Source organism: Hemitrygon akajei, chromosome 27, assembly GCF_048418815.1.
Source record: "Hemitrygon akajei chromosome 27, sHemAka1.3, whole genome shotgun sequence".
NCBI classification, from domain to species: Eukaryota; Metazoa; Chordata; class Chondrichthyes; order Myliobatiformes; family Dasyatidae; genus Hemitrygon; species Hemitrygon akajei.
Window position 1 is genome coordinate 48,695,416 of NC_133150.1, and position 24,618 is coordinate 48,720,033.

The 24,618-nt window shown below is 43.0% G+C and overlaps 1 protein-coding gene across 1 annotated transcript in view; it reads left to right on the top strand.

The window, feature by feature from the left end:
- Positions 1–24,618, top strand: part of LOC140717379 (C4b-binding protein-like) — a 45,547-nt gene that overhangs the window by 15,180 nt on the left and 5,749 nt on the right. Inside the window, exons 8-17 of the mRNA XM_073030902.1 lie at positions 639–712; positions 1,436–1,621; positions 1,978–2,163; positions 5,591–5,687; positions 8,524–8,597; positions 9,321–9,505; positions 9,856–10,042; positions 17,490–17,522; positions 17,762–17,815; positions 20,785–20,808. Coding sequence (XP_072887003.1) covers positions 639–712; positions 1,436–1,621; positions 1,978–2,163; positions 5,591–5,687; positions 8,524–8,597; positions 9,321–9,505; positions 9,856–10,042; positions 17,490–17,522; positions 17,762–17,815; positions 20,785–20,808 — 1,100 coding nt within the window. The remainder of the gene's footprint in view (positions 1–638; positions 713–1,435; positions 1,622–1,977; positions 2,164–5,590; positions 5,688–8,523; positions 8,598–9,320; positions 9,506–9,855; positions 10,043–17,489; positions 17,523–17,761; positions 17,816–20,784; positions 20,809–24,618) is intronic.

The following is a 24,618-nucleotide window of genomic DNA, read 5'->3' on the forward strand; positions in this document are numbered from 1 at the left end:
ACCAACATTACATACCCACAGCTCACCAACCCTAAACTGTACATCCTTGGAACATGAGAGGAAACCAGAGCACCAGGGGACATGGGGAGAACAAACTCCTTGTGAACAGTGGTGGGAATTAAACTTGGGTCAGTGGCCCTGTAATGCATTGAGTCTCTGAAACCCTTAGCTTATTCTGCCCTTTGAATATCCAAAGCTGACTGAAGCTTGATCAGGATGGAAATGAGAAGTTACCGAGAGTGGGAGGGAATGCTTTGAAGTTACAGTGAATCAATAATGGTCCGACCAAATGATGTAACCCTCTCTTCCATCTCCTTTGTATGCTGGTATCATGTATACTGGGTTTGGTCAGGATTTAACTTGAACAAGCAAAGAGGGCTGGAGTGAACTCAAGATCTTGGGACCTTAGGCAAAGCTGCCAAGAATTAAAGTAATTCATGAGAAATATTAACTTGCACTCTGATCTTAATGCAAACGAGATGCAGTACATATCCTTGACTTTAAGAGCATTGTTCAAATGGGCTGACTCAGTTTAATGTTTGGTCCTTGTTCTGAGTCTGTGATTATGTTCCATTGCATTTGATTGTGGGAATTTTTTTATTTGACTGCCCTGCCCTGTTGCATTTTCCTTCCTGCAGATACAAGTTGGTGGGCCGTGCCACTCGGCTGTGTGAAGCTGATGGTTGGACCGGTCAGGTGCCCACATGTGAAGGTGAGACAAAGTTCCACATCAGACAGCAGAGTTGTCTGTGCAGTCACAAGATCAAAACTTGGAGTGGCAGCTGAAAGGTAGCTCTTTATTTCCAGCAGTCAGAATAGCATCCTAGATCGCACACTTATTGTACACTATAAGACCATAAGATACAGGAGCAGAATTGGGCCATTTGACCCATCAAATCTCCTCAGCCCCAATCTCCTGCTTTCTCCCCGTGTACCTTCATGCCCTGACTAATCAAGAATCTATCAACCTCTGCCTTAAATATACCCAATGACTTGACCTCCACAGCCACCTGTGGCAATGAATTCCACAGATTCTCTGGCTAAAGAAATATCTCTTCACCTCTGTTCGAAATTAATGTCCCTTTGAGGTTGTGTCCTCTGGTATTAGATTCCCCCCAAAACAATGAAGAACTCTTCCCACCTACTCTGAAGAGGCCTTTCAACATTCAATAGATTTTGATGAATTCCCTCTTCATTCTTTTGAATTCCAGTGAGTACAGGGCCAGAGCCATCAAAACCTCCTCATATGATAAGCCTTGCAATCTCAGAATGATTTCCATGAACCTCCTTTGAACCCACTCCAAGGTCATTGCATCCTTTCTTAAATTTGGGGACCAAACCTGTTCGCAATAAGCCAAGTGAGGTATCATCAGTGCCTTACCACTACAGTACCCTGCTGCCCTAATCTGACAGCCCTGTGTTTAACTTCCCACAGTTGTTAAATGTCCCAATCCTCCACCTATCGCTAATGGGACAGTTTCGGACCTTGGCAACCGAGAGTTCTGGGAATATGGAATGGTTGCATCGTATTCCTGTGCACCTGGTCTGCTACTGGTTGGTGCAGCAAAGATTACTTGTGAAGCAAGCGGACAATGGAGTGCCAGCCCACCAACATGCAAAGGTACAGAACTCCTTGTGTTTTTTTACTCTCCTCCAGTAATTTGTGTGTCTTACTCTGGATTTCCAGCATCTGCAAAATCTCTTGGGTTTATAATCTTTTAGAAGAGCCCACATTAACTTGATTCATTTGAATTGTAAATATGGTTTACTGGGCTGAATCCACTACCTTTTGTAGGATTTTGCATTCAAAGACATTGGTGTTTACATACCAAGTTGTGACGTAGTCAATATACCCTGTACTACATATCTATAGAATTATAGTTGTACAAAATCTAAATTGTAAAGATCCCATGTCACACCTTTACCTACCCCTTCCCACACAATACAGAAGCTTAAACCCAATATCTTTCTAAACAGGTCAATGTGGCAAACCTCCAACTTTGGAAAATGGTACACCAAGAGATCAACTGAATGAGACCTTTCCAGTGGGTACCAAAGTCCGTTACACATGTTACCCTGGCTACGTGTTTAAGGAATTTAGTAAACCATGGATTGTTTGTCAGGACAATTCGACGTGGAGTCCGCTACAGGCAACGTGTAATCGTGAGTACTGAGTCTTGCCTTCCTATCTCTTCTGGGTGGTACTGACTGACACGAAGTGACCATGCTGATGAGATTTGTCTGTGATCTTTCAGAATAACAATCAGTTTTATTGCTATTGACTAAAGAGATAAGAATTTGTTAACATCTAGGGGCTTGAAGTTGCTCACCCTTTCCACCACTGATCCCTCAATGAGTGCTAGTGTGTGAAGTTCACAGTCAACTACTTGGTTTTGATGACATTGAGTATGAAGTTGAGGTCGCTACACCACACAACCAGCTGATCTACCTCATTGCTGTTGTTACGTACCCCGTAACTGGGTGTCTAACCAGCAGAGAAAGAAGAATCCGTTGGAGTCTCGTGGTACTATATTCAAAAGTGTTTATTAGTAAAATAAGCAAATCAATATCAATAATGCAAATGTATAGATAATGAACATTAACAATAATAAACCTACAAATGTAGGGAATAATAATAAGCAATAATAAACAAGCTCTATCGATGTCTAGGGGATAATGAATTGTCATATAAAAGTATAAAGTTCAGTTCAGTTCATACGTGCTGAGGTAGATATTGGTTGTTGTGTTATAATCGTTGGAGAGAGAGAGAGAGAAAGAGCGCGCAGTAACAGCTACAGGCAGGCAAACCTTCCTTTACGTTCTTGATCTGTAGTTTTATTGTGGCCATTCAGGTTTGACCCCTCTGTCCTTCAGCTAGACCGTTCTTCTGTGGTGGACTAGTCACTCTGGCATGAGTGGACACACACACAAGCCCCCACCGGCCCTGTCGTCACACTGTGAGTTCAACTGACTGATCTCTTTGTTCGGTCTGCGATGCCCCACACCTTCCCGTGGGTTCCAACACTCAATCAGTGTCCACTAGTGTGTCTCCTGGTGTGTCTGAAGGGTGTCTCTCCAGACTTCACTTTTATCCCTACTCACGGGGTCTCAGTTGTCAATCGATTTTGAATGGCTGTGTCCATCAAACCAGCCCACTCCGGCTGTCCACTGAGGAATTTTAATGAACAGAATGGTATAAGGTAAATAACCCTCTCAGAAGCCATAAGTCTCCCAGAAGTCATAATACGGTGAATCAACAAGTCTCTCTCCCCTGCTTTATCTCTCTCTTATCTGTAGCAGATGTTCTCTCATGTTTTCTTTTACATCTCTCTCATTAGCAGCATAGCAACAGTAACAGTTTGTGATTCTCCGGGGGGGGGGGGGGGGGTGGGGAACATGGGCAACTCTGCACCCTTCTGCCCATCAGAGCTGTTCATCCTTCATAACACTGTGCATCTCCTCATCACCATCGGGTCTGGGTGCAGATAGACGGGACGAGGCAGAATAGTTCATCGTGGCCTAGACTGGCCATGGGGGCCTGTTTGTGTGCTGTGGTGTTCTGTGACTCTGTAACTCCATCTCAGATTCTGCCAATAACAGTGGTGATATTGGCACAGTTATATATAGATGGCATTTGAGTTGTTCCTAGTCACACTGTTATGCGTGTAGAGAGAGCGTAGAGCAGTGGAGGGGATGTGTGGGGCAAGTTTACACAAAGTGGTGGGTCCGTGCACTGAGATGCTAGGGAAAGTGGTGGAAACTGATACAATGGTGATGTTTGAGAGACGATTAGATTGACATGTGAATGGACCGGGAATGGAGGGATATGGATTATATGTACATCAGGGCACCGCGTTAGCATAGCGGTTAGCTCAACGCAATTACAGCTCAGGTGTTGGAGTTCAGTTCCGATGCCGTAACAAGTTTGTACGTCCTTCCCATCAATTTCATCTGAGTTCTCCAGTTTCCCCCAACAGTCCAAAGATGTACCGGTTAATCGGCCATTGTAAGTTGTCCCGTGATTAGGCTAGTGTTAAATAGGTGGGTTGCTGGACAGTGCAGCCTGTTCCGCACTGTTGGGTCAGAATGTCGTGCTTGATGTAGAAGCAGTAAACAGAGGGGCTGACTGGGTGTGACAACAACCAGAGGTCATGGGTTGAGGGTTGATGATGAAAAGTTTAAGGGGAACATGAAGGGAAAGTTCTTCACTCAGAGGGCTGTGAGTGTGTGGAATAAATTGCTAGTGCAAGTAGTGCATGCAGCTTGATTTCAGTGTTTAAGAGAAATTTGGATAAAGTACATGGATGGTAGGACGTTGGTCCCAGTGCAGGTCGATGGGAGTAGGCAGTTGGAATGGCTCGGCGCAGACCGGATGGGCTAAAGGACCTGTTTCTGTGCTGTACTTTTCTATGACTCCAGGTACTGTTCATGGGTTCAATGCCCATTCAGAAATCTGATGGCAGAGGAGAACAATTTATTCCTGAATCATTGAGTGTGTACCTTCAGGCCTCCTGTCCCCAAGACTCTCTATCACACACTGGGTGCAGCCTTGCAGAAACTATTTCCGTGGAGTCCTTATTTACTGAACCATCCATCACATCAGTGAATGATGTTCTTAGCTCTAAGGCAACCGACAAGCATGTAAGATCCAGTCACACAGCTAAAACACCTGAAGTCTGTGCCCTTAAGTCTTACTCTTCCTCACCCTGTGGAAAAGTCCCTGACCATCCACCTTACCTACGCCTCTCCTGAATTTATAAATATATTTAAGGTCACCCCTCAGCCTCCTCCACTCTAGGGAAAGCACTCCCAGCCTATCCAGTCTCTCCTTATAACTCAAGCCCTCCCATCCCCATTCATCTTTTTTGTCCCCTTTCAACAGTCTTCCTGTAGTTGGGTGACTGCAACTACCTACAATATTCCAATTCCAAAACTGGTCTCACCACCAACTTGTACAGCTGCAACATTACATCCCAGTTCTTGTAGTCAGTGCCCTAAACGATGAAAGCCAACAGGCCAAATGCCTTCTTCACCACCCTGTCTACTTGTGTCACCATTTTAATATAAGTGGGTTCAAGGCAAGCCTTTAGTCAATCAGCAATTGTCTTTTATTGACATTCTTTAAAGTCCCGAATTTGAGTAGCAGTTCAACATTGAATTGAAATCTCTCTCTCGCTGTGGAAGGGGGTGACACCTCTCTCTTCCTTGTTAGTGAGAGAGGGAGAGTCTGTGGCAGGTCAAATTGTTGGGTGAACAATGGTTTCTGTTGGATGGCACGTCATGGTCTCTTTGGGGCTTGCTTGGTGGGTAGTGGGCACTGATGCTTCCTGCTGGAACAAGCAGGAGGAGTGGGAGGAGGAAGGATTGATGATTTTGCTGCTGCTTGTGTGTGGGAGGACTTCTTGGTTTTACTGTCTGCCATTCATTCTTTGGGGGTTTTCTTCTGTTTGGTGGATGTCTGTGAAGAGTAAGAATTTCAGGTTGTATACTGTATACATTCTCTGATATTAAATGGAACTATTGAACCATTGAAATGCTAAGAGGGGTTGTGGCAGGTTTTAACACATGGCATTCTCCACTTTATTTTTAGCAAAGTCCTGTGGTAGTCCAGGTGAAATTCTGAATGGATATTACAATGCAACAGGTAACACCTTCGGAAGTACCGTCCACTTCTTCTGCAACAAAGGGTGAGTGATCATCCGTGCTCAGTAACTAATCAGCTCCATTGGGTGGAGTGTGTCGACTGTAATTGCCACCATTTATAGCTGCCTTTACTTTCCAGCTGTATCTTTTGGAGATAATTTTGGAATTGTGGGAGAAGCATCTTTTCATCCCTGGGTCTGTATTCTGTACCCAGTGATGTGAGCGAGCTCCTCTCAATGGTTTAATAGCTGCCAACGGACCAATGCATTCACTGTTATAAGCTGAACAAAACGCATTACTTGTTTATCTTTATTAGATTTAAATAATACCCAGCAAGAAAATATAAAAAAAGCTCTTATTAGAGTGAAAGGAAATTGCATTTGACCTCATGCAGGACCGTTAACGGTGTTGATGAGCAGAGGGATCTTGGAGTACAAATTCATTGCTTCCTGAACGTGGCTACCCAGGTTGATCGAGTGGTTAAGAAGGCACATGACATGCTTGCCTTTATTAGTTGATGCATAGATTTTAAAGTTGCAGCTTTATAAAACTTTAGGTAGACTGCATCCGGAGTATTGCATACAGTTCTGGTAACCCCATTACAGAAAGGATGTGGATGCTTTGGAGAGGCTGCAGAAGAGGTTTATCAGAATGTTGCCTGGATTAGCGATCATGTGCTATAACGAGAGGTTGGACAAACTTGTTCTTTTCTCTTGAGCAGCAGAGGCAGAAGAAAGATCTAATAGAGGTTTATAAGATAACGAGAGGCTTATCTTTATCTTTATCCTAGGGTCTAAATGACTAATACATGCACTTAAGATGAGAGGGGGAAATTTTAAACGTAATGCGAGAGCCAATTTTTTTTTTACAGAGAGTATTGGGTACATTAGGGATGGAGGTAGTGGCAGATACATTAGGTACTTTTAAGAGAAGTTTAGATAGGCACATGAATGTGAGAGATATGGACATTGCGTAGGCTGAAGTGATTTGTTTAGCTGGCCATTTGATTTCTAATTTGGTTCGACATGTGAGCCAAAGGACCTGTCCCTTTCCCTGTGCTGTTGTATTTTTTCATAAGAGCAAGAAAGAGATACAGTACAGACAGGCCCCCAGCTAACTGAGTCTATATTGACCTCCACACACTTAGCTTGTTGTCTGCATATTTCCGTCATCTCTCTCAGATTCTGGCACTTAGACCATAAGATTTAGGATCTGAATTTGGCCATTCATCCCATCAAGTCTGCTCCACCCTCATTTATATCCGATTCAATATGAAAGGGAAACATAAATACTAGAGATTCTGGAAATCCAGAGCAACGCACAAAATACTGGAGGAACTCAGCATCTATGCAGAGGAATAAGCAGTCGACATTTTAGGTTGAGCCTTCATCAGGACTGGAAAGGAAGGGGGCAGATGCCAAAATAAGGTGGGGGGGGGAGGAGAAGGAGTACAAGATAGAAATTGGGAAGGTGGATGGGTGGGCGGATGGAGGAGGAAGTGAGAAGCTGAAAGGGGATAGGTGGAAGAAGTAAAGGACTGAAGAAGGGGGAATCTGATTGGAGAGAAGAGTGGACCACAGAAGACGGTTGTGGGGGAAGGAACTCGAGGGAGGTGAGGAGAGGAGGAGTAAGAGGGGAGCCAGAATGGGAGAAGGAGGGAGGGAGAAGAAATGTAGAGAAGTCAGAGTAATTGTTCATGCCCTCAGGCTGGAGGCACCCCAGACAGAATATGAGTTTTTGTTCCTCCAACCTGTGTTTGACCTCATCGTGGTAGTGGACCAAAATATCAGAATGGGAATGGGAAGTCAAATTGAAATGGATGGCCACTGGGAAATCCCACCTTTTGTCCCAAATGGAGTGAAGATGGGTCTGAATCTATGTCAGGTTTCACTGATGTAGAGGAGGCTGTTTCGAGAGAACTCAATACCTTGACATATCCACAAGGAAGGGCTATTTGAAGTCCTGAATGATGGACTTCCGGCAACCTGCAGATGCTGGAAATCCAAGCAACACACTCAAGATGCTGGAGGAACTCAGCAGGTCGGGCAGCATCTAGAAAAAGAGTCCAGTTTTGGGCCGAAACCTTTTGGCAGGATAAGACGTGTAATTTTATTTAGATTAAAGATTATCTTTATTTACCATGTGCATCGAAACATCCGGTGAAATGTGCCAACAGTGGCAATGACCAACACAGTCCAAGGGTGTGCTGGGGGCAGCCTACAAGTGTTGTGAAGCTTCCAGCACCAACATTACATACCCACAGCTCACCAACCCTAAACTGTACATCCTTGGAACATGAGAGGAAACCAGAGCACCAGGGGACATGGGGAGAACAAACTCCTTGTGAACAGTGGTGGGAATTAAACTTGGGTCAGTGGCCCTGTAATGCATTGAGTCTCTGAAACCCTTAGCTTATTCTGCCCTTTGAATATCCAAAGCTGACTGAAGCTTGATCAGGATGGAAATGAGAAGTTACCGAGAGTGGGAGGGAATGCTTTGAAGTTACAGTGAATCAATAATGGTCCGACCAAATGATGTAACCCTCTCTTCCATCTCCTTTGTATGCTGGTATCATGTATACTGGGTTTGGTCAGGATTTAACTTGAACAAGCAAAGAGGGCTGGAGTGAACTCAAGATCTTGGGACCTTAGGCAAAGCTGCCAAGAATTAAAGTAATTCATGAGAAATATTAACTTGCACTCTGATCTTAATGCAAACGAGATGCAGTACATATCCTTGACTTTAAGAGCATTGTTCAAATGGGCTGACTCAGTTTAATGTTTGGTCCTTGTTCTGAGTCTGTGATTATGTTCCATTGCATTTGATTGTGGGAATTTTTTTATTTGACTGCCCTGCCCTGTTGCATTTTCCTTCCTGCAGATACAAGTTGGTGGGCCGTGCCACTCGGCTGTGTGAAGCTGATGGTTGGACCGGTCAGGTGCCCACATGTGAAGGTGAGACAAAGTTCCACATCAGACAGCAGAGTTGTCTGTGCAGTCACAAGATCAAAACTTGGAGTGGCAGCTGAAAGGTAGCTCTTTATTTCCAGCAGTCAGAATAGCATCCTAGATCGCACACTTATTGTACACTATAAGACCATAAGATACAGGAGCAGAATTGGGCCATTTGACCCATCAAATCTCCTCAGCCCCAATCTCCTGCTTTCTCCCCGTGTACCTTCATGCCCTGACTAATCAAGAATCTATCAACCTCTGCCTTAAATATACCCAATGACTTGACCTCCACAGCCGCCTGTGGCAATGAATTCCACAGATTCTCTGGCTAAAGAAATATCTCTTCACCTCTGTTCGAAATTAATGTCCCTTTGAGGTTGTGTCCTCTGGTATTAGATTCCCCCCAAAACAATGAAGAACTCTTCCCACCTACTCTGAAGAGGCCTTTCAACATTCAATAGATTTTGATGAATTCCCTCTTCATTCTTTTGAATTCCAGTGAGTACAGGGCCAGAGCCATCAAAACCTCCTCATATGATAAGCCTTGCAATCTCAGAATGATTTCCATGAACCTCCTTTGAACCCACTCCAAGGTCATTGCATCCTTTCTTAAATTTGGGGACCAAACCTGTTCGCAATAAGCCAAGTGAGGTATCATCAGTGCCTTACCACTACAGTACCCTGCTGCCCTAATCTGACAGCCCTGTGTTTAACTTCCCACAGTTGTTAAATGTCCCAATCCTCCACCTATCGCTAATGGGACAGTTTCGGACCTTGGCAACCGAGAGTTCTGGGAATATGGAATGGTTGCATCGTATTCCTGTGCACCTGGTCTGCTACTGGTTGGTGCAGCAAAGATTACTTGTGAAGCAAGCGGACAATGGAGTGCCAGCCCACCAACATGCAAAGGTACAGAACTCCTTGTGTTTTTTTACTCTCCTCCAGTAATTTGTGTGTCTTACTCTGGATTTCCAGCATCTGCAAAATCTCTTGGGTTTATAATCTTTTAGAAGAGCCCATATTAACTTGATTCATTTGAATTGTAAATATGGTTTACTGGGCTGAATCCACTACCTTTTGTAGGATTTTGCATTCAAAGGCATTGGTGTTTACATACCAAGTTGTGACGTAGTCAATATACCCTGTACTACATATCTATAGAATTATAGTTGTACAAAATCTAAATTGTAAAGATCCCCCGTCACACCTTTACCTACCCCTTCCCACACAATACAGAAGCTTAAACACTTTCTAAACGGGTCAATGTGGCAAACCTCCAACTTTGGAAAATGGTACACCAAGAGATCAACTGAATGAGACCTTTCCAGTGGGTACCAAAGTCTATTACACATGTCACCCTAGCTACGTGCTTCAGGAATCTAATACTCCATGGGCTGTTTGTCAGGACAATTCGACGTGGAGTCTGCTACGGGCAAGGTGTAATCGTGAGTACTGAGTCTTACCTTCCTTTCTCTTCTGGGTGGTACTGACTGGCACAAAATGACCATGCTGATGAGATTTGTCTGTGATCTTTCAGAATAACAAACAGTTTTATTGCTATTGACAAATGAGATAAGAATTTGTTGACATCCAGGAGCTTGAAGCTGCTCACCCTTTCTACCACTGATCCCTCAATGAGTGCTAGTGTGTGAAGTTCACAGTCAACTATTTGGTTTTGATGACATTGAGTATGAAGTTGACATTGCTACACCACACAACCAGCTGATCTACCTCATTGCTGTGCATCTCCTCATCACCATCTGGTCCGGGTGCAGATAGACGGGACTAGGCAGAATAGTTCATCGTGGCCTACACTGGCCACGGGGGCCTGTTTGTGTGCTGTGGTGTTCTGTAACTCTATAACTCCATCTCAGATTCTGCTAATAACAGTGGTGATATTGGCACAGTTATAGATGGCACTTGAGTTGTTCCTAGTCACACTGTTATGCGTGTAGAGAGAGTAGAGCAGTGGAGGGGATGTGTGGGGCAAGTTTACACAAAGTGGTGGGTTCGTGCACTGAGATGCTAGGGAAAGTGGTGGAAACTGATACAATGGTGATGTTTGAGAGACGATTAGATCGACATGTGAATGGACCGGGAATGGAGGGATATGGATTATATGTACATCAGGGCACCGCGTTAGCATAGCGGTTAGCTCAATGCAATTACAGCTCAGGTGTTGGAGTTCAGTTTCGATGCCGTAACATGTTTCATCTGAGTTCTCCAGTTTCCCCCAACAGTCCAAAGATGTACCGGTTAATTGGCCATTGTAAGTTGTCCCGTGATTAGGCTAGTGTTAAATAGGTGGGTTGCTGGACAGTGCAGCCTGTTCCGCACTGTTGGGTCAGAATGTCGTGCTTGATGTAGAAGCAGTAAACAGAGGGGCTGACTGGGTGTGACAACAACCAGAGGTCATGGGTTGAGGGTTGATGATGAAAAGTTTAAGGGGAACATGAAGGGAAAGTTCTTCACTCAGAGGGCTGTGAGTGTGTGGAATAAATTACTAGTGCAAGTAGTGCATGCAGCTTGATTTCAGTGTTTAAGAGAAACTTGGATAAAGTACATGGATGGTAGGACGTTGGTCCCAGTGCAGGTCAATGGGAGTAGGCAGTTGGAATGGCTCGGCGCAGACCGGATGGGCTAAAGGACCTGTTTCTGTGCTGTACTTTTCTGTGACTCCAGGTACTGTTCATGGGTTCAATGCCCATTCAGAAATCTGATGGCAGAGGAGAACAATTTATTCCTGAATCATTGAGTGTGTACCTTCAGGCCTCCTGTCTCCAAGACTCTCTATCACACACTGGGTGCAGCCTTGCAGAAACTATTTCCGTGGAGTCCTTATTTATTGAATGTATGGGACATTGGAAAAAATGTTGAATTTCCCCATGGGGATGAATAAAGTATCTATCTATCTATCTATCTATCCATCACATCAGTGAATGATGTTCTTAGCTCTAAGGCAACCAACAAGCATGTAAGATCCAGTCACACAGCTAAAACACCTGAAGTCTGTGCCCTTAAGTCTTACTCTTCCTCACCCTGTGGAAAAGTCCCTGACCATCCACCTTACCTACGCCTCTCCTGAATTTATAAATATATTTAAGGTCACCCCTCAGCCTCCTCCACTCTAGGGAAAGCACTCTCAGCCTATCCAGACTCTCCTTATAACTCAAGCCCTCCCATCCCCATTCATCTTTTCTGTCCCCTTTCAACAGTCTTCCTGTAGTTGGGTGACTGCAACTACCTACAATATTCCAATTCCAAAAATGGTCTCACCAACAACTTGTACAGTTGCAACATTACATCCCAATTCTTGTAGTCAGTGATTTAAACAATGAAAGCCAATGGGCCAAATGCCTTCTTCACCACCCTGTCTACTTGTGTCACCATTTTAATATAAGTGGGTTCAAGGCAAGCCTTTAGTCAATCAGCAATTGTCTTTTATTGACATTCTTTAAAGTTCCGAACTTGAGTAGCAGTTCAACATTGAATTGAAATCTCTCTTTCGCTGTGGAAGGGGGTGACACCTCTCTCTTCCTTGTTAGTGAGAGAGAGAGAGTCTGTGGCAGGTCAAATTGTTGGGTGAACAATGGTTTCTGTTGGATGGCACGTCATGGTCTCTTTGGGGCTTGCTTGGTGGGTGGTGGGCACTGATGCTTCCTGCTGGAACAAGCAGGAGGAGTGGGGGGAGGAAGGATTGATGAATTTGCTGCTGCAGTCACAAGGTCAAAACTTGGAGTGGCAGCTGAAAGGTAGCTCTTTATTTCCAGCAGTCAGAATAGCATCCTAGATCGCACACTTATTGTACACAATAAGACCATAAGATACAGGAGCAGAATTGGGCCATTTGGCCCGTCAAATCTCCTCAGCCCCAGTCTCCTGCTTTCTTCCCGTGTACCTTCATGCTCTGGCTAATCAAGAATCTATCAACCTCTGCCTTAAATATACCCAATGACTTGACCTCCACAGCTGCCTGTGGAACAAATTCAACAGATTCTCTAACTAAAGAAATACCTCTTCACCTCTGTTCGAAATGAACGTCCCTTTGAAGTTGTGTCCTCTGGACTTAGACTCCCCCAAAACAGTAAACATCCTCTCCACATCTACTCTGAAGAGGCTTTTCAACAGTCAACAGATTTCAATAAGGTCCCCCTTCATTCTTTTGAATTCCAGTGAGTACCGGCCCAGAGCCATCAAAACCTCCTCATATGATAAGCCTCGCAATCTCAGAATGATTTCTGTGAACCTCCTTTGAACCCACTCCAAGGTCAGTGCATCCTTTCTTAAATTTGGGGACCAAACCTGTTCCCAATAAGCTAAGTTAGGTATTACCAGTGCCTTACCACTACAGTACCCTGCTGCCCTAATCTGACAGCCCTGTGTTTAACTTCCCACAGTTGTTAAATGTCCAGATCTTCCACCTATTGCTAATGGGACAGTTTCAGGACCTGGCAATTAAGGTTCCTGGGAATATGGAATGGTTGCATCGTATTCCTGTGCACCTGGTCTGCTACTGGTTGGTGCAGCAAAGATTACTTGTGAAGCAAGTGGACAATGGAGTGCCAGCCCACCAACATGCAGAGTTACAGAACTCCTTGTGTTGCTTTTTTCTCTCCTGAGATAATTACCCTCAATGCTGTTCAGAGTGGACCAGAGTGGTTCTCCTGGGAAGCAGTTCTCATTTGCCCAGATGCCTTACTACAATTAATCACTGGATGTGGTACAACTATGGTTACGTTCCACCAGCATCCACACCAGTACCACCAGACTCAAACACTGTTACTTACCCCAAGAAGTAAGGCTGATCAATACCTCCATCACAAACCCACTCATCTGTGCCAACCATCACTACTTTCCTGTCAGTTACCTTATGTAAACACTGCTGTACCTAGTGACACTTCATGGGCATACAATCAATCTATGTATAGGAGCTATCTTTATGTATTTGCATTCATTGTGTTCTTGTGTCTTTTTTGTGCTGCATTGAAGCCAAAGTAATAAATATTTTGAAGCAACACATAAAATGCTGAAGGACCCAGAGCAGGTCAGGCATTATCTACAGAAAGGAGTAAACAGTTGTCGTTTCAAACCGAGCCAATCTTCACGACTGAGAAGGAAAGGGGAAGATGACTGAATAAAAAAAATTGGGGGGGGGGGGGGGAAAGAGACGAGCTGGAAGGTGATAGGTGAAGCCAGGTGAGAGGGAAAGGCCAAGGGCAGGAGAAAAAAAGAATCTGATAGCAGAGGAGAGTGGAGAATAGGAGAAAGGTTAGGAGGAGGGGGCCCAGTCGGCAGGTGAGGAAAAAGTGAAAGGTCAGAGTGGGGAATAGAGGAGGGGGATGGGATTTTTCTCATCAGTAGGGGAAATCCTGATGTTTATGCCATCAGGTTGGAGGCTACACCGATGGAATAGAAGGTGTTGCTCCTCCATCCAATAGTTTTCCTTTACAGTTGTGCACTGGAAATGACATTAAACCATCTTGGATCTTGAATCTAGTTATCACAAGTCTACAGAATCCTGTCACACCCACTCTCAAGTAGTGCAAGGAAGGGCCATTCTCGGTCACTTGAGTTATTGCTCAGTTTCGGACCACACCAGAGGTATCGGTGTGGCTCATTTCCCAGCAATGTGTAAGGTTCATCTAAATGGATGATTGTTGGCCAGTGTGGACTTGGTGGGACAAAGGAGTTTTTCTATTCTGTATGTCAGTAATTGGTGTTACAGTTCTGTAGAAAGGTCCTGAGATTGGAATCAGAAACCTGATGAAACAGTGCCACCTCACACCAGACAATGATGCACCCACAGGGCTTCCAAACCATTTTTATGCCTTGGATCCCTACCTTTATCCATGGACTCCAGGTTGGGAACCCCCGAGTTAGAATGCTGTCCATGGTACATGGAAGCGTATGGAAGCATCAAATTCTGCTCCTCTGTAAATACATCCATAGCATATGTATTGCAGATAGATTCGCCACAGGTTTTGGTTAATGTGTTGCAGTTGAATAGGACAAGGAGATACTCAATTCTTGGAGCAGAAATGGTCATTAGGGCATTCAGAGAACACTTCAAGCTGAAGTTGTTGGATATCTGAAGGTCAAATAGATAGAACACTGAGGGAGTTGCTGAGTATATGGTACATGGAGTAACTAGCTGAATACAAGTACATTTGCATAATGTAGAACCCTGAGTCAATAAAGTGGAACTGTTACCTCCATCCAAAGCACATTCAGTTTGTTCAATCTGTATGACTAATAATTTACCCCAGAACTGATCATTGCTGAAGCTAGCCAAAAATAATACTTCTACAACAGGGAGAATTTCTCGGTGGCCAATAATTTTAATTCCACTCCCTATTCCTATCCAGACATTTTGTCAACGGCCTCCTCTATTGCTACAATGAGGCTGCTCTGAGATTGGATTAGCAACCCCTCATACTCCACCTGGATAGCCTCCAGTCTGATCATTGATTTCTCCAACTTGCAGTAATTTCTCACCCTTCTACCTTCCTTCTTTTTCCATTTCCCATTCTCACTTCCTTCTTTTTCCATTTCTCATTCTCACTCACCTCTTCTCCCTTCTCCTCTCCTCACCAGACTATCATCCCCCCCCTCTGGTGGCCTTCCTCCTTCCCTTTCTCCCACGGTCCACTGTCCTCTCTTATCAGATTCCTTCTTCTTCAGCCCTTTACGTTTTCACCTATCACCTCCCAGCTTCTCAGTTCATCACCCCTCACCCCCCCATCCACCTTCCCCCTCACCTGACTTCGCCTATCTCCTTTCAGCTCTACTCCTTCCCCTTCCCCCACCTTCTTATTCTGACTTCTCCAGTCCTTTCCAATCCTGTTGAAGGGTCTCAGCCTGAAATCTCTCCAGAGATGCTGCCTTACCTGGGTGAGTTCCTCCAGTAATTTGTGTGTCTCATCTGCAAAATCTCAGGTCTATAATCTTTTAGAAGAGCCCACTTTAACATGATTCATTTGAATTGTAAATATAGTGGATCGCCCACAGATTTAAGTTGCATTTTTAAAAACATTATAAGAAAAATTACCTTTGTCATATGTGAGTACAACTGACTGGTAGTGTTGTTCAATGCCAAATACTCTTTAGTTTATGATCAATTAGCATTTCCGTCATTGGAAAGTCCAGAATGTAAAAGTGAAATTGCCCTTTGAGAATATCAAATATGAGTCATAAAGTTGTACAACATTAAAATCAGCTCTTTGTCCCAACCCATCCCTGCCAGCCGCAGTTCCTCCCCAACAAGTGCCATTTGGCTCAAACCCCTTCAGATACAGTGTAGGATGTGCCGCTCCAGCCCAGTGAGCAGCACCACCCAGCAAGCTATCTGTCTCTGGGTGTAAAGTTCAAAGCACATGTACGTCAGCATATACAACCCTGAGATGCATTTTCTTGTGGGCATACTCAGCTAATCTATAGAATAGTAACTATAACAGGATCAATGAAAGATCAACCAGAGTGCAGAAGACAACAAACTTCCTTAAAGTGAGATCGTTGGTTGTGGGAACATCTCAATGGATGGGCAAGTGAGTGTCATTATCCCCTTTTATTCAAGAATCTGATGTTGAGGGGTAGTACTGTTCTTGATCCTGCTGGTGCGAGTCTTGGGGCTCTTGTACCTTCTACTTGATGGCAGCAGCGAGAAAAGAGCATGGCCTGGCTGGTGAGGATTTCTGATGATGGACGCTGCTTTCCTACATGTTTCATGCAGATGTGCTCAATAGTTGGGAGGGATATGCCTCTGATTTACTGGGCTGAAGCTAGTACCTTTTATAGTAAGTTGCATTCAAAGGTATTGGTTTTTCTATACCAGATTGTAATGCAGCCGGTTGATACACTCTCCACTACGCATCTGTTTAGTTGTACAGTACAGAAATAAACCTTTAACCCTACCATGTCTATACCGACCATGAAGGACCTCTGTTTCTTGTCCGTATTTGGGACTCAAAGGTCCACATCTCTTTGGTAGATATCAACTAGAACCCGTTGAGTGAGGAAGGAAACTGCAGATGCAGGAATCTGTAACAAAAACACAAGCACTGGTAGATCTCAGCCAGTCAAGCAGCATCTGTGGAAAAAGAAACAAAACCTGTCAACTCTGCATGGAGACCTTGCTTGAGGAAAAAAAAAGATGAAAACTGTACTTGATATAAAGCAGTGAATGTTAGCATTCACAAGTAGCTTAGGCAAGAGCAGTGGAGGAGAAATAAAGGTAGAATTGTTGTAATGTTGGATTGTTATTTGATTTGCATTGTATAGCAAATGCTCTCAAACTATTTCAGATCATGTCACACCCAAAATTCCTTTTATATCACTGATCAGCGCATGTGCTACAGTAGAATTATCGATTGCACCGTCATCCAGTGGCTTTGAGTGAGGCAGGAAACTTGACTTGCTGCAGACAGAACTGACCCCTATATGCTTAGAAACCAGTCTGCATGGCTGAGGCAAGAACACAAATTGTGGCAATTTCTCGTGCTGAACCAGAGGCGACTTGCTTCTGAGTGGAGGATAGCTAAATACAACCAGTCTTGGTCATCTACAGCAAGGTGGTTACTGAACTTGAGTTACAGTGAATAACCACTCTTGACGTTCTGATGAAAGGTCTTTGAGATGAAAAATTAACTTTCTTCCTCCTTAAATGTTGCTTGATCTGCTGAGTTTTACCAACCATTTCTGTGTTTATTTCATTAGCAATGGTTAAAGGAGTATTGTTGTAAAGCTATTGCTTTCTGAAATGTTTGAAAAATTATGTTTCTTTCCACTTTGTTACCTACAAGTATCATTCTAAGTACACCTACTGAGCATCTAATTTGGGTTTAAGAGATTTTCTTGTTCTGAATTTGACCGTGATTCTATTTCTTTCTCCTTTAGCTGCGAGTACCAATACAACTTCTACACCAACAAGTAAGTATTTGTCACCAGTAAAGGTCTAAAGAATATGTTTGTAAGGTTGTTACCTTCTGAGTTAAATGATTGTATTTCTTTCCCCTTCATTGGCTGTGAGTAGCAAGACACACTTCTACACACAATTGCACTATTTATCACTAGCAAAAGTTTAAGGAACATTCTTTTCAAGTTGTACCTTATGACATTGAGTAATCCTTTTTCTTTTTGAGTAATCTTATTTCTTTCCCCTTCATTAGCTGGGGGTAACAACACAACAGCGACGCCTATGGCCACGACGACAGCTACTACAAGTAAGTATTTATCTTCAGACATGCTTCATGGAACATACTTGTAAAACAGTTGGCTTTTGTTGCAAGTAGATTCTTTGAGGTCAGCATTGGGCTCTGAAACATACATTCATATCTGTTGGTAATAATAAAATGTTTCTCAGAGACTTTTAGAAATACCATTTGGAGATAACACTAATTGTCGCTTGAAATCTGAACGTGTGAAGGAGAATCTGCATCAAAACTGAGTAAAAATGCAAAAATGCTGGGAAGTCTCAGCAGACAAGGCAACATCTGTGATGGGAACATTTCATGATTTGGGTCAGGGACCTTATGTCAGAACTGAGCATGAGAAGTAGTTTCAAATTGCAGAGAAGATACTGATGTGGAATCTGAGGTGTTGCTCCTCCAACCTGAGTGTGGCCTCATCGTGGACAGAGATGTCAGAATATAAATGTGAACAGCTAAAGCCTAATTTATTTTTATTGGCCCTTGCCAGTTATCTAATTACCCAAGTGATCTCAGGCTCTGCAGAGGACCCTGACAGGTCCTGCTCGCTTTCATTTGGCGCTAGTCTCCACAAGTAATGGCTCCCTTCGTCTTGAGCTCTTCATAAATTCCTAATTCAGAATCAGGTTTATTATCACTGACATATTCTTGAAATTTGTTGTTTTGTAGCAACAGCACAGTTATGAAGTTAAACCTTGTTTCAGTCCTAAATAGTCCTTATTTTGAGATTGTGACCTCAAGTTCTGGACACCTCTGCCAGAATAAACCTGCTTCCATCTCTACCCTGTTGATCCTCCCACAATTAAAACACTCAATGGGCCAAATGGCCTAATTCCACTCCTATATCTTGTAGTCTAATCTTTGGATATCTTATTCAGGTATTTATAAAGCATTTATCAGACCATATTTGCAATGTTATGAGCAGTTTTGGGCCCCAGATCAAAGAAAGAATGTACTGGCATTGGAGAAGGTCCAAAAGTGGTTTACAAGAATGATCCTGGGATTGAAAGAGTTAATGTATGAGAAACATTTGAAGGCTCTGGGTCTGTACTCGCTATAGTTTAGAAGGATTAGAAACTTGTATAACGATAAGCCTAGATCGAGTGGACATTGCGAGAATGTTTCCAGTGGGTGGAGTGGGGGGGGGGGGGGGGAAGCATCTAGAAATAGCACAACCTCAGAAAAGAAGGATATCCCTTTAGAACAGAGCTGAGGAGGAAAATCCTTAGCCAGAGGGTAGTGAATCTGTGGAATTTGTTGTCACAGACATCTGTAGAGGCTAAGTCCTTGGGTATATTTAAAGCAGAGACTGATAGGTTCTTGATTAGTCAGGACATCATTGCTTGCTGGGATAAGACAGGAGAATGGGGTTCAAAGGGAAATTAAATCAGCCATGGTGGAATGGCAGAGCAGACTTGATGGGCTGAATGGCCTAATTTTGCTTGTACCACTTATGGGCTTGTGGCATCCTCCCATTCTTCTAACCTAAAGAATGCAGATCCAACCTACTGAAACTCTCCTTGTCTGATGGATCTGCTATAGCAGGATTACTCATTATTAACTTATAAATCACAGTGCATAATATTACTACCATCAGACAATAGTTACTGGAGCCTCACTCGATGTTTTAGGAATAGCTTCTATCAAATTTCTGAATGGTTCATGAACCCATGAATAGTACCTCACTATTTTTGCTCTCTTTCTGCATTATTTATTTAAGACACTGCCCAGAGGAAGCAGTTATTTTACAGAATATATAATATTTCTACAGAAGTGGTTTCTTCTGGGCAGTGTCTTTACCAGACGCGTGACCCCAGCCATTATCAATACTCTTCAGAGATTGTCTGCCTGGTGTCAGTGGTCACATAACCAGAACTTGTGATATGCACCGGCTGCTCATACGACCATCCACCACCTGCTCCCATGGCTTCACGTGACCCTGATCGGGGGACTAAGCAGGTGCTACACCTTCCCCAAGGGTGACCTACAGGCTAGCAGAGGAAAGGAGTGCCTTACACCTCCTTGGGTAGAAGCGTATCTTCACCCAATAATAGGTATCTCTTATTGTACTCAACTGCTGACACGAGACAAATTTTATGAAATTTATCAGTGATAATAAACCTGATTCTGATCCTTATTTCTGATTCTGCAATATTTCGTGCTTGTCAAATATCATAGCATACACAAGAACCCAAAAATTACTAGCATTTGTTCAAGACCTCAAGCAAAATTCAAGGATAGAAAATATAAATTCAAAGTACAGGTGTCCCCCCCCCCGCCCCCTTTACGAATGTTCACTTTACGCCACTTCGCTTTTCCAAATTACAAAATTAGTAACCTGTTTTCGCATTACAAAGAGGATTTTCACTTTTACAAAAATTCTTCCATATAAATTAATGGTTCTTTTACACCATTTCGGCTTAAGAGAGGTTTCATAGGAATGCTCTACCTTTGTAAAGGGGGGGGGGGAGATACCTGTACATTTATTATCAAAATATGTAAGTAGTCTACAATTTTGAGATTCGTTTTCCAACAGACAGCCATGAAGCAAAGAAAACTATGGAAGCATTCATAAAAAACATCAATCCTCCCTCGCAAAATAAAATTGCACAAACAGCAGCTTAAAAAAAGTGAAAAACAGAATAGAGAACAAAAAATTGAAGTGTCCAGGCATATTCAGTTCAGTTCAGTTTGTTATCTGCAGTCTGCCCCAATCAAAAATGCCTAATAGAGCAACATAAAAAAGAAACGACCAAAAACCAGAAACACACTGTAATGTGAACGACAGAATCCTATTTCCAAAATTATTTTCCTCATCTCTGTTTACAGTATGGTCACTTTTAATGCAGAAGTAGTGATATAATTCAGTCCATACAATACTATTTTGTTCAGTATCAGTAATGAATTATCTATACAATACTGAAGAGTGTGTTTGCATTTATGGTACCTATAATCAAATTCTGTTTTAATTTCCCAACTTAAAGGTGGATCTGTCAGAACAAGTGTTGGTGAGTATGTGAACCTTTGTATAATTTTCTAAGAGTAAATTGATTGAAATGCAGTACTTGTCAGAACATTTTATTAATTTGTTTAAAAGGGAAAGAATGTGAAAGCAAATCTGAATTGAATCATTTGATATTTTGTTATGTTTCATCACGGTCAGGACTGAAATTTTATTGTCTTCCTGTGAGTGACAAATAGGAGGCAGTGGCGAGTTCCTGCCCAGAACTGCAGTATGAATGTCTAATGGCCTAACGGTGCATGCACTGCCTTACCATTCCAGTGACCTGTGTTCAATCCTGAACTCTGGTACTGTCTGTGTGGATTTTGTATGTCCTCCCAGTGACCATGTGGATCTCTCTCCCTGAATGTTCGACTTTCTTCCACGTCCCAAAGGTGTGTGGGATAGTTGGTTAATTGTCCACTGTAAATTGTACTATTGTATGGATAAGTGGGATCTGGAACATAGATGGAAGAGCCATTGCCTGCAGGCTTTTTGTCCCATTGAGTCTATGCTGACCACCATGCATATCTGTACTAATCCCACCACACAATTATTCCACACAACAGCATAGACCTGATGACCAAAATGTCTATTTCCTGTGTTGAACGGGAATATGGAATAAAATACTAAATGCTGAAATAAATTTTAATTTATGTTTGTATTTTGCTACTTCAAATTGAACATTGACGATTTAGAGTCACAGAGGATTACAGCAGAAAAACAGACTCTTTGGCCCATCTTCTCCATGCCAAACCATTTAAACTGCCAACTTCCATCCATCTGCATAAGGACCATAGCCCTCCCATCCATGTACCTATCCAAGCTTTACTTAAATATTGAAATAGAGTTTGCATGCACCACTTGTGCTGGCAGCTCGTTCCACACTCTCGCGACCCTTCGAGTGAAGGTTTCCCCTCGTGTTCCCCTTAAACTTTTCACTTTTCACCTTTAACCCATGATCTCTGGTTAAAGTCCACCTAACCTCAGTGGGTATACTCTCCACTTAATCTTATATGTTCTAAGGAATAAAGTCCAAACCTATTCAATCTTTCCTTATAACTTTGGTCCTCTGGATGCAACATTTAATGTGTAATTCGATTCTTACTCTTACTATTGTCATTTAGATCATAGGAACAGTACTGCACAGTACAAGCCCTTTGGCCTATGATGTGCTGACCTTTTAACCTACCTTAAACCTTCCCTCCTACATAACCCTCTACTTTTATATCTTCCATGGGTCATTATGTTTAAAGAATCCTAACTGCCCATATGCTGAAACTTACTGTATGGAACAGCTTGGATCTGCTTTAGACATCTCTAGTGTGACTGGAAGAGACCTGTAGATGCCATAGTGCATTATCTGTCTTTTTAAATTAAATTATATTTAATAAGGAGATACAGCACAGCAACAGACCCTTCTGGTCCAATGAGACATGGCCGCCCAGTTTTACCCATGTGACTTACTAAACTGTTCAATTTTGGACTGTGGGAGGAAACCCATACAGTCACAGGGAAAACTTACAAGCTTCCTGCAGACAGTGGAGGGAATTGAACCTGGCTGCAGTTGCTGTCATTATGTTATGCTAACTGCTACAGTACTTTGCTTCTGTGTATGCGAATCAATATTATTCAGATGTCGGTTTCTTTGGATTCCTGCAGCTTTATTATTAGAGTCTTAGAGTGACAGAGTACTACAGCATAGAAGCAGGCCCTTTGGTCTATTTTTTCTGTGCCATATTATTACACTGCCTTATCCCATCAACCCATACCTGGACCAAATTTTTCTGGATTTTCCTGATTCTACTGTTGGTTTAGATCCTTGCTATAGTTAACTTAAACAAGGGTTCTCAACCTTTTTTATGCCAAAGACCAATACCATTAAACAAGGAGTCCATGGATCCCAGGATGGAAAACCTTGACTTAAACTATCCATTTGTTTCCTTTTCCTGGTCCCAGGAATTTCTTTATGTCCTGAGAATATCAACGTTCAAAGTAAATTTACTATCAAAGTACACATATGTCACCATATACAGCCCTGAAGTTCAGTTTCTTGTGGATGTTCACAATAAGTATAGCAAACAATACCAACAACCAATATGCAAAAAAAACCCCCAACAAACTCTGCAAATACAAAAGGGGGGGGGGGGGGAACAAATAAAATAATAACCAAATGCTCAATAAATAAGCAATAAATATCGAGAACATGAGATGAAGACTCCTTGAAAGCATGTCCATAGGCTGTGGGAGCAGTTCAGTATTGGGGTGAGTGATATTATCCCCTCTGGTTCAAGAGTCTGTTGGTTAAGTTTTAATAACTGTCCCTAAACCTGGTGGTGTGAATTCTGAGGCAGCAGTGAAAAGAGAGCATGGCCACCAGAGTGGTGGGGGTCCATGCTGATTGATGCTGTGACAGGGCCATCTCGTTTGGTACCAGCCCTGTGGCCAGGCTGTACTCCTCCCCTTTATATTTTTTATAAAATGTATAAAACTTCATTCAATGACAAAAAACATGTCTAAGGTTAAGGGTTACAATACCATTACTAACTATAGTTTTTGGCATCTATAATACACTGAATTCTCGGGGGTGGGGGAAACACTTTCCTCTCCTTCATTTCACACAAGAGATCAGACAGTACCACTTCAGTGCCACTTTGCCAAGCACCTGCTCCATCTGCCAGAAAAGCAGGGAGCTCCCAGAGGCCACCCATTTTAATCCCACTTCCCATTCCCATATGTCCATCCATGGTCTCCTCTACTGTCGTGATGAGGCTGCACTCAGGTTGGAGGAGCAGCACCTTGTATTCCATCTGAGTAGCCTCCAACCTGATGGCATGAACATCGATTTTTCAAACTTCCGGTAATGTTACCCCCCCCCCCCACTTCTCTTTTCCCCATTTCCGTTTCCCTCTCTTACCTTATCTCCTTGCCTGTCCATTGCCACCTTCTGGTGCTCCTCCCTCTTTCTTTCTTCCATGGCCTTCTGTCCACTCCTATTAGATTCGTCCTTCTCCAGTCCTGTATCTCATTCACTAATCAATTTCCCAACTCTTTTCTTCACCTCCCCCCCGGTTTCACCGATCATCTTGTGTTTCTTCCTCCCCCCCCCCCCCCAAACTTTTACTCAGACTCCTCAACTTTTTTCTCCAGTCCTGCTGAAGGGTTTTGGCCCAAAACATCAACTGTACTCTTTTTCTATAGATGCTGCCTAGCCTGCTGAGTTCCTCCAGCATTTTCTATATATTGCTTGGATTTCCAGCATCTTTGTATTTTTTCTTGTTCAATACCATTGTTTGATTTTGTAATCTTGTTTCTCAACATATTGCAGAACTGTTATCTACAATATGGTGAAACCATTTTTGTAAGGTTGACATGTTTTACTCAACTGCAATCTTGTTCACTTCCTGAAAAATTCACTTTAATAAAAGCAATTTTGGTTGTGAGTGATTGACATTAACAAATAAGCTGTAAGAGTTAACTGTTTTGGCAAAAAAAACAGACCTCACTACCCAATTTGAGTAGACCAGATGACATGAACATGGATTTCTCTAACTACCAGTAATTTCTCCCCCTCCCCCTTCTCTTTCCATTCTCCATTCTGACTCCCCTCTTACCCCTTCTCTCCTCGCACCTCCACTCTTCCCCTTTCTCCCAAGGTCAACTGTCCTCTCCTTTCAGACGACTCCATCTTCAGCCCTTGACCTTTTCCACCTATCACCTCCCAGTTTTTTCACTTCATCCACCCCTCCTCCACCCACACACCTTCCCCTCTCCTGGTTTCACCTATCACCTGCCAGATAATATTCCTTTGATTCCA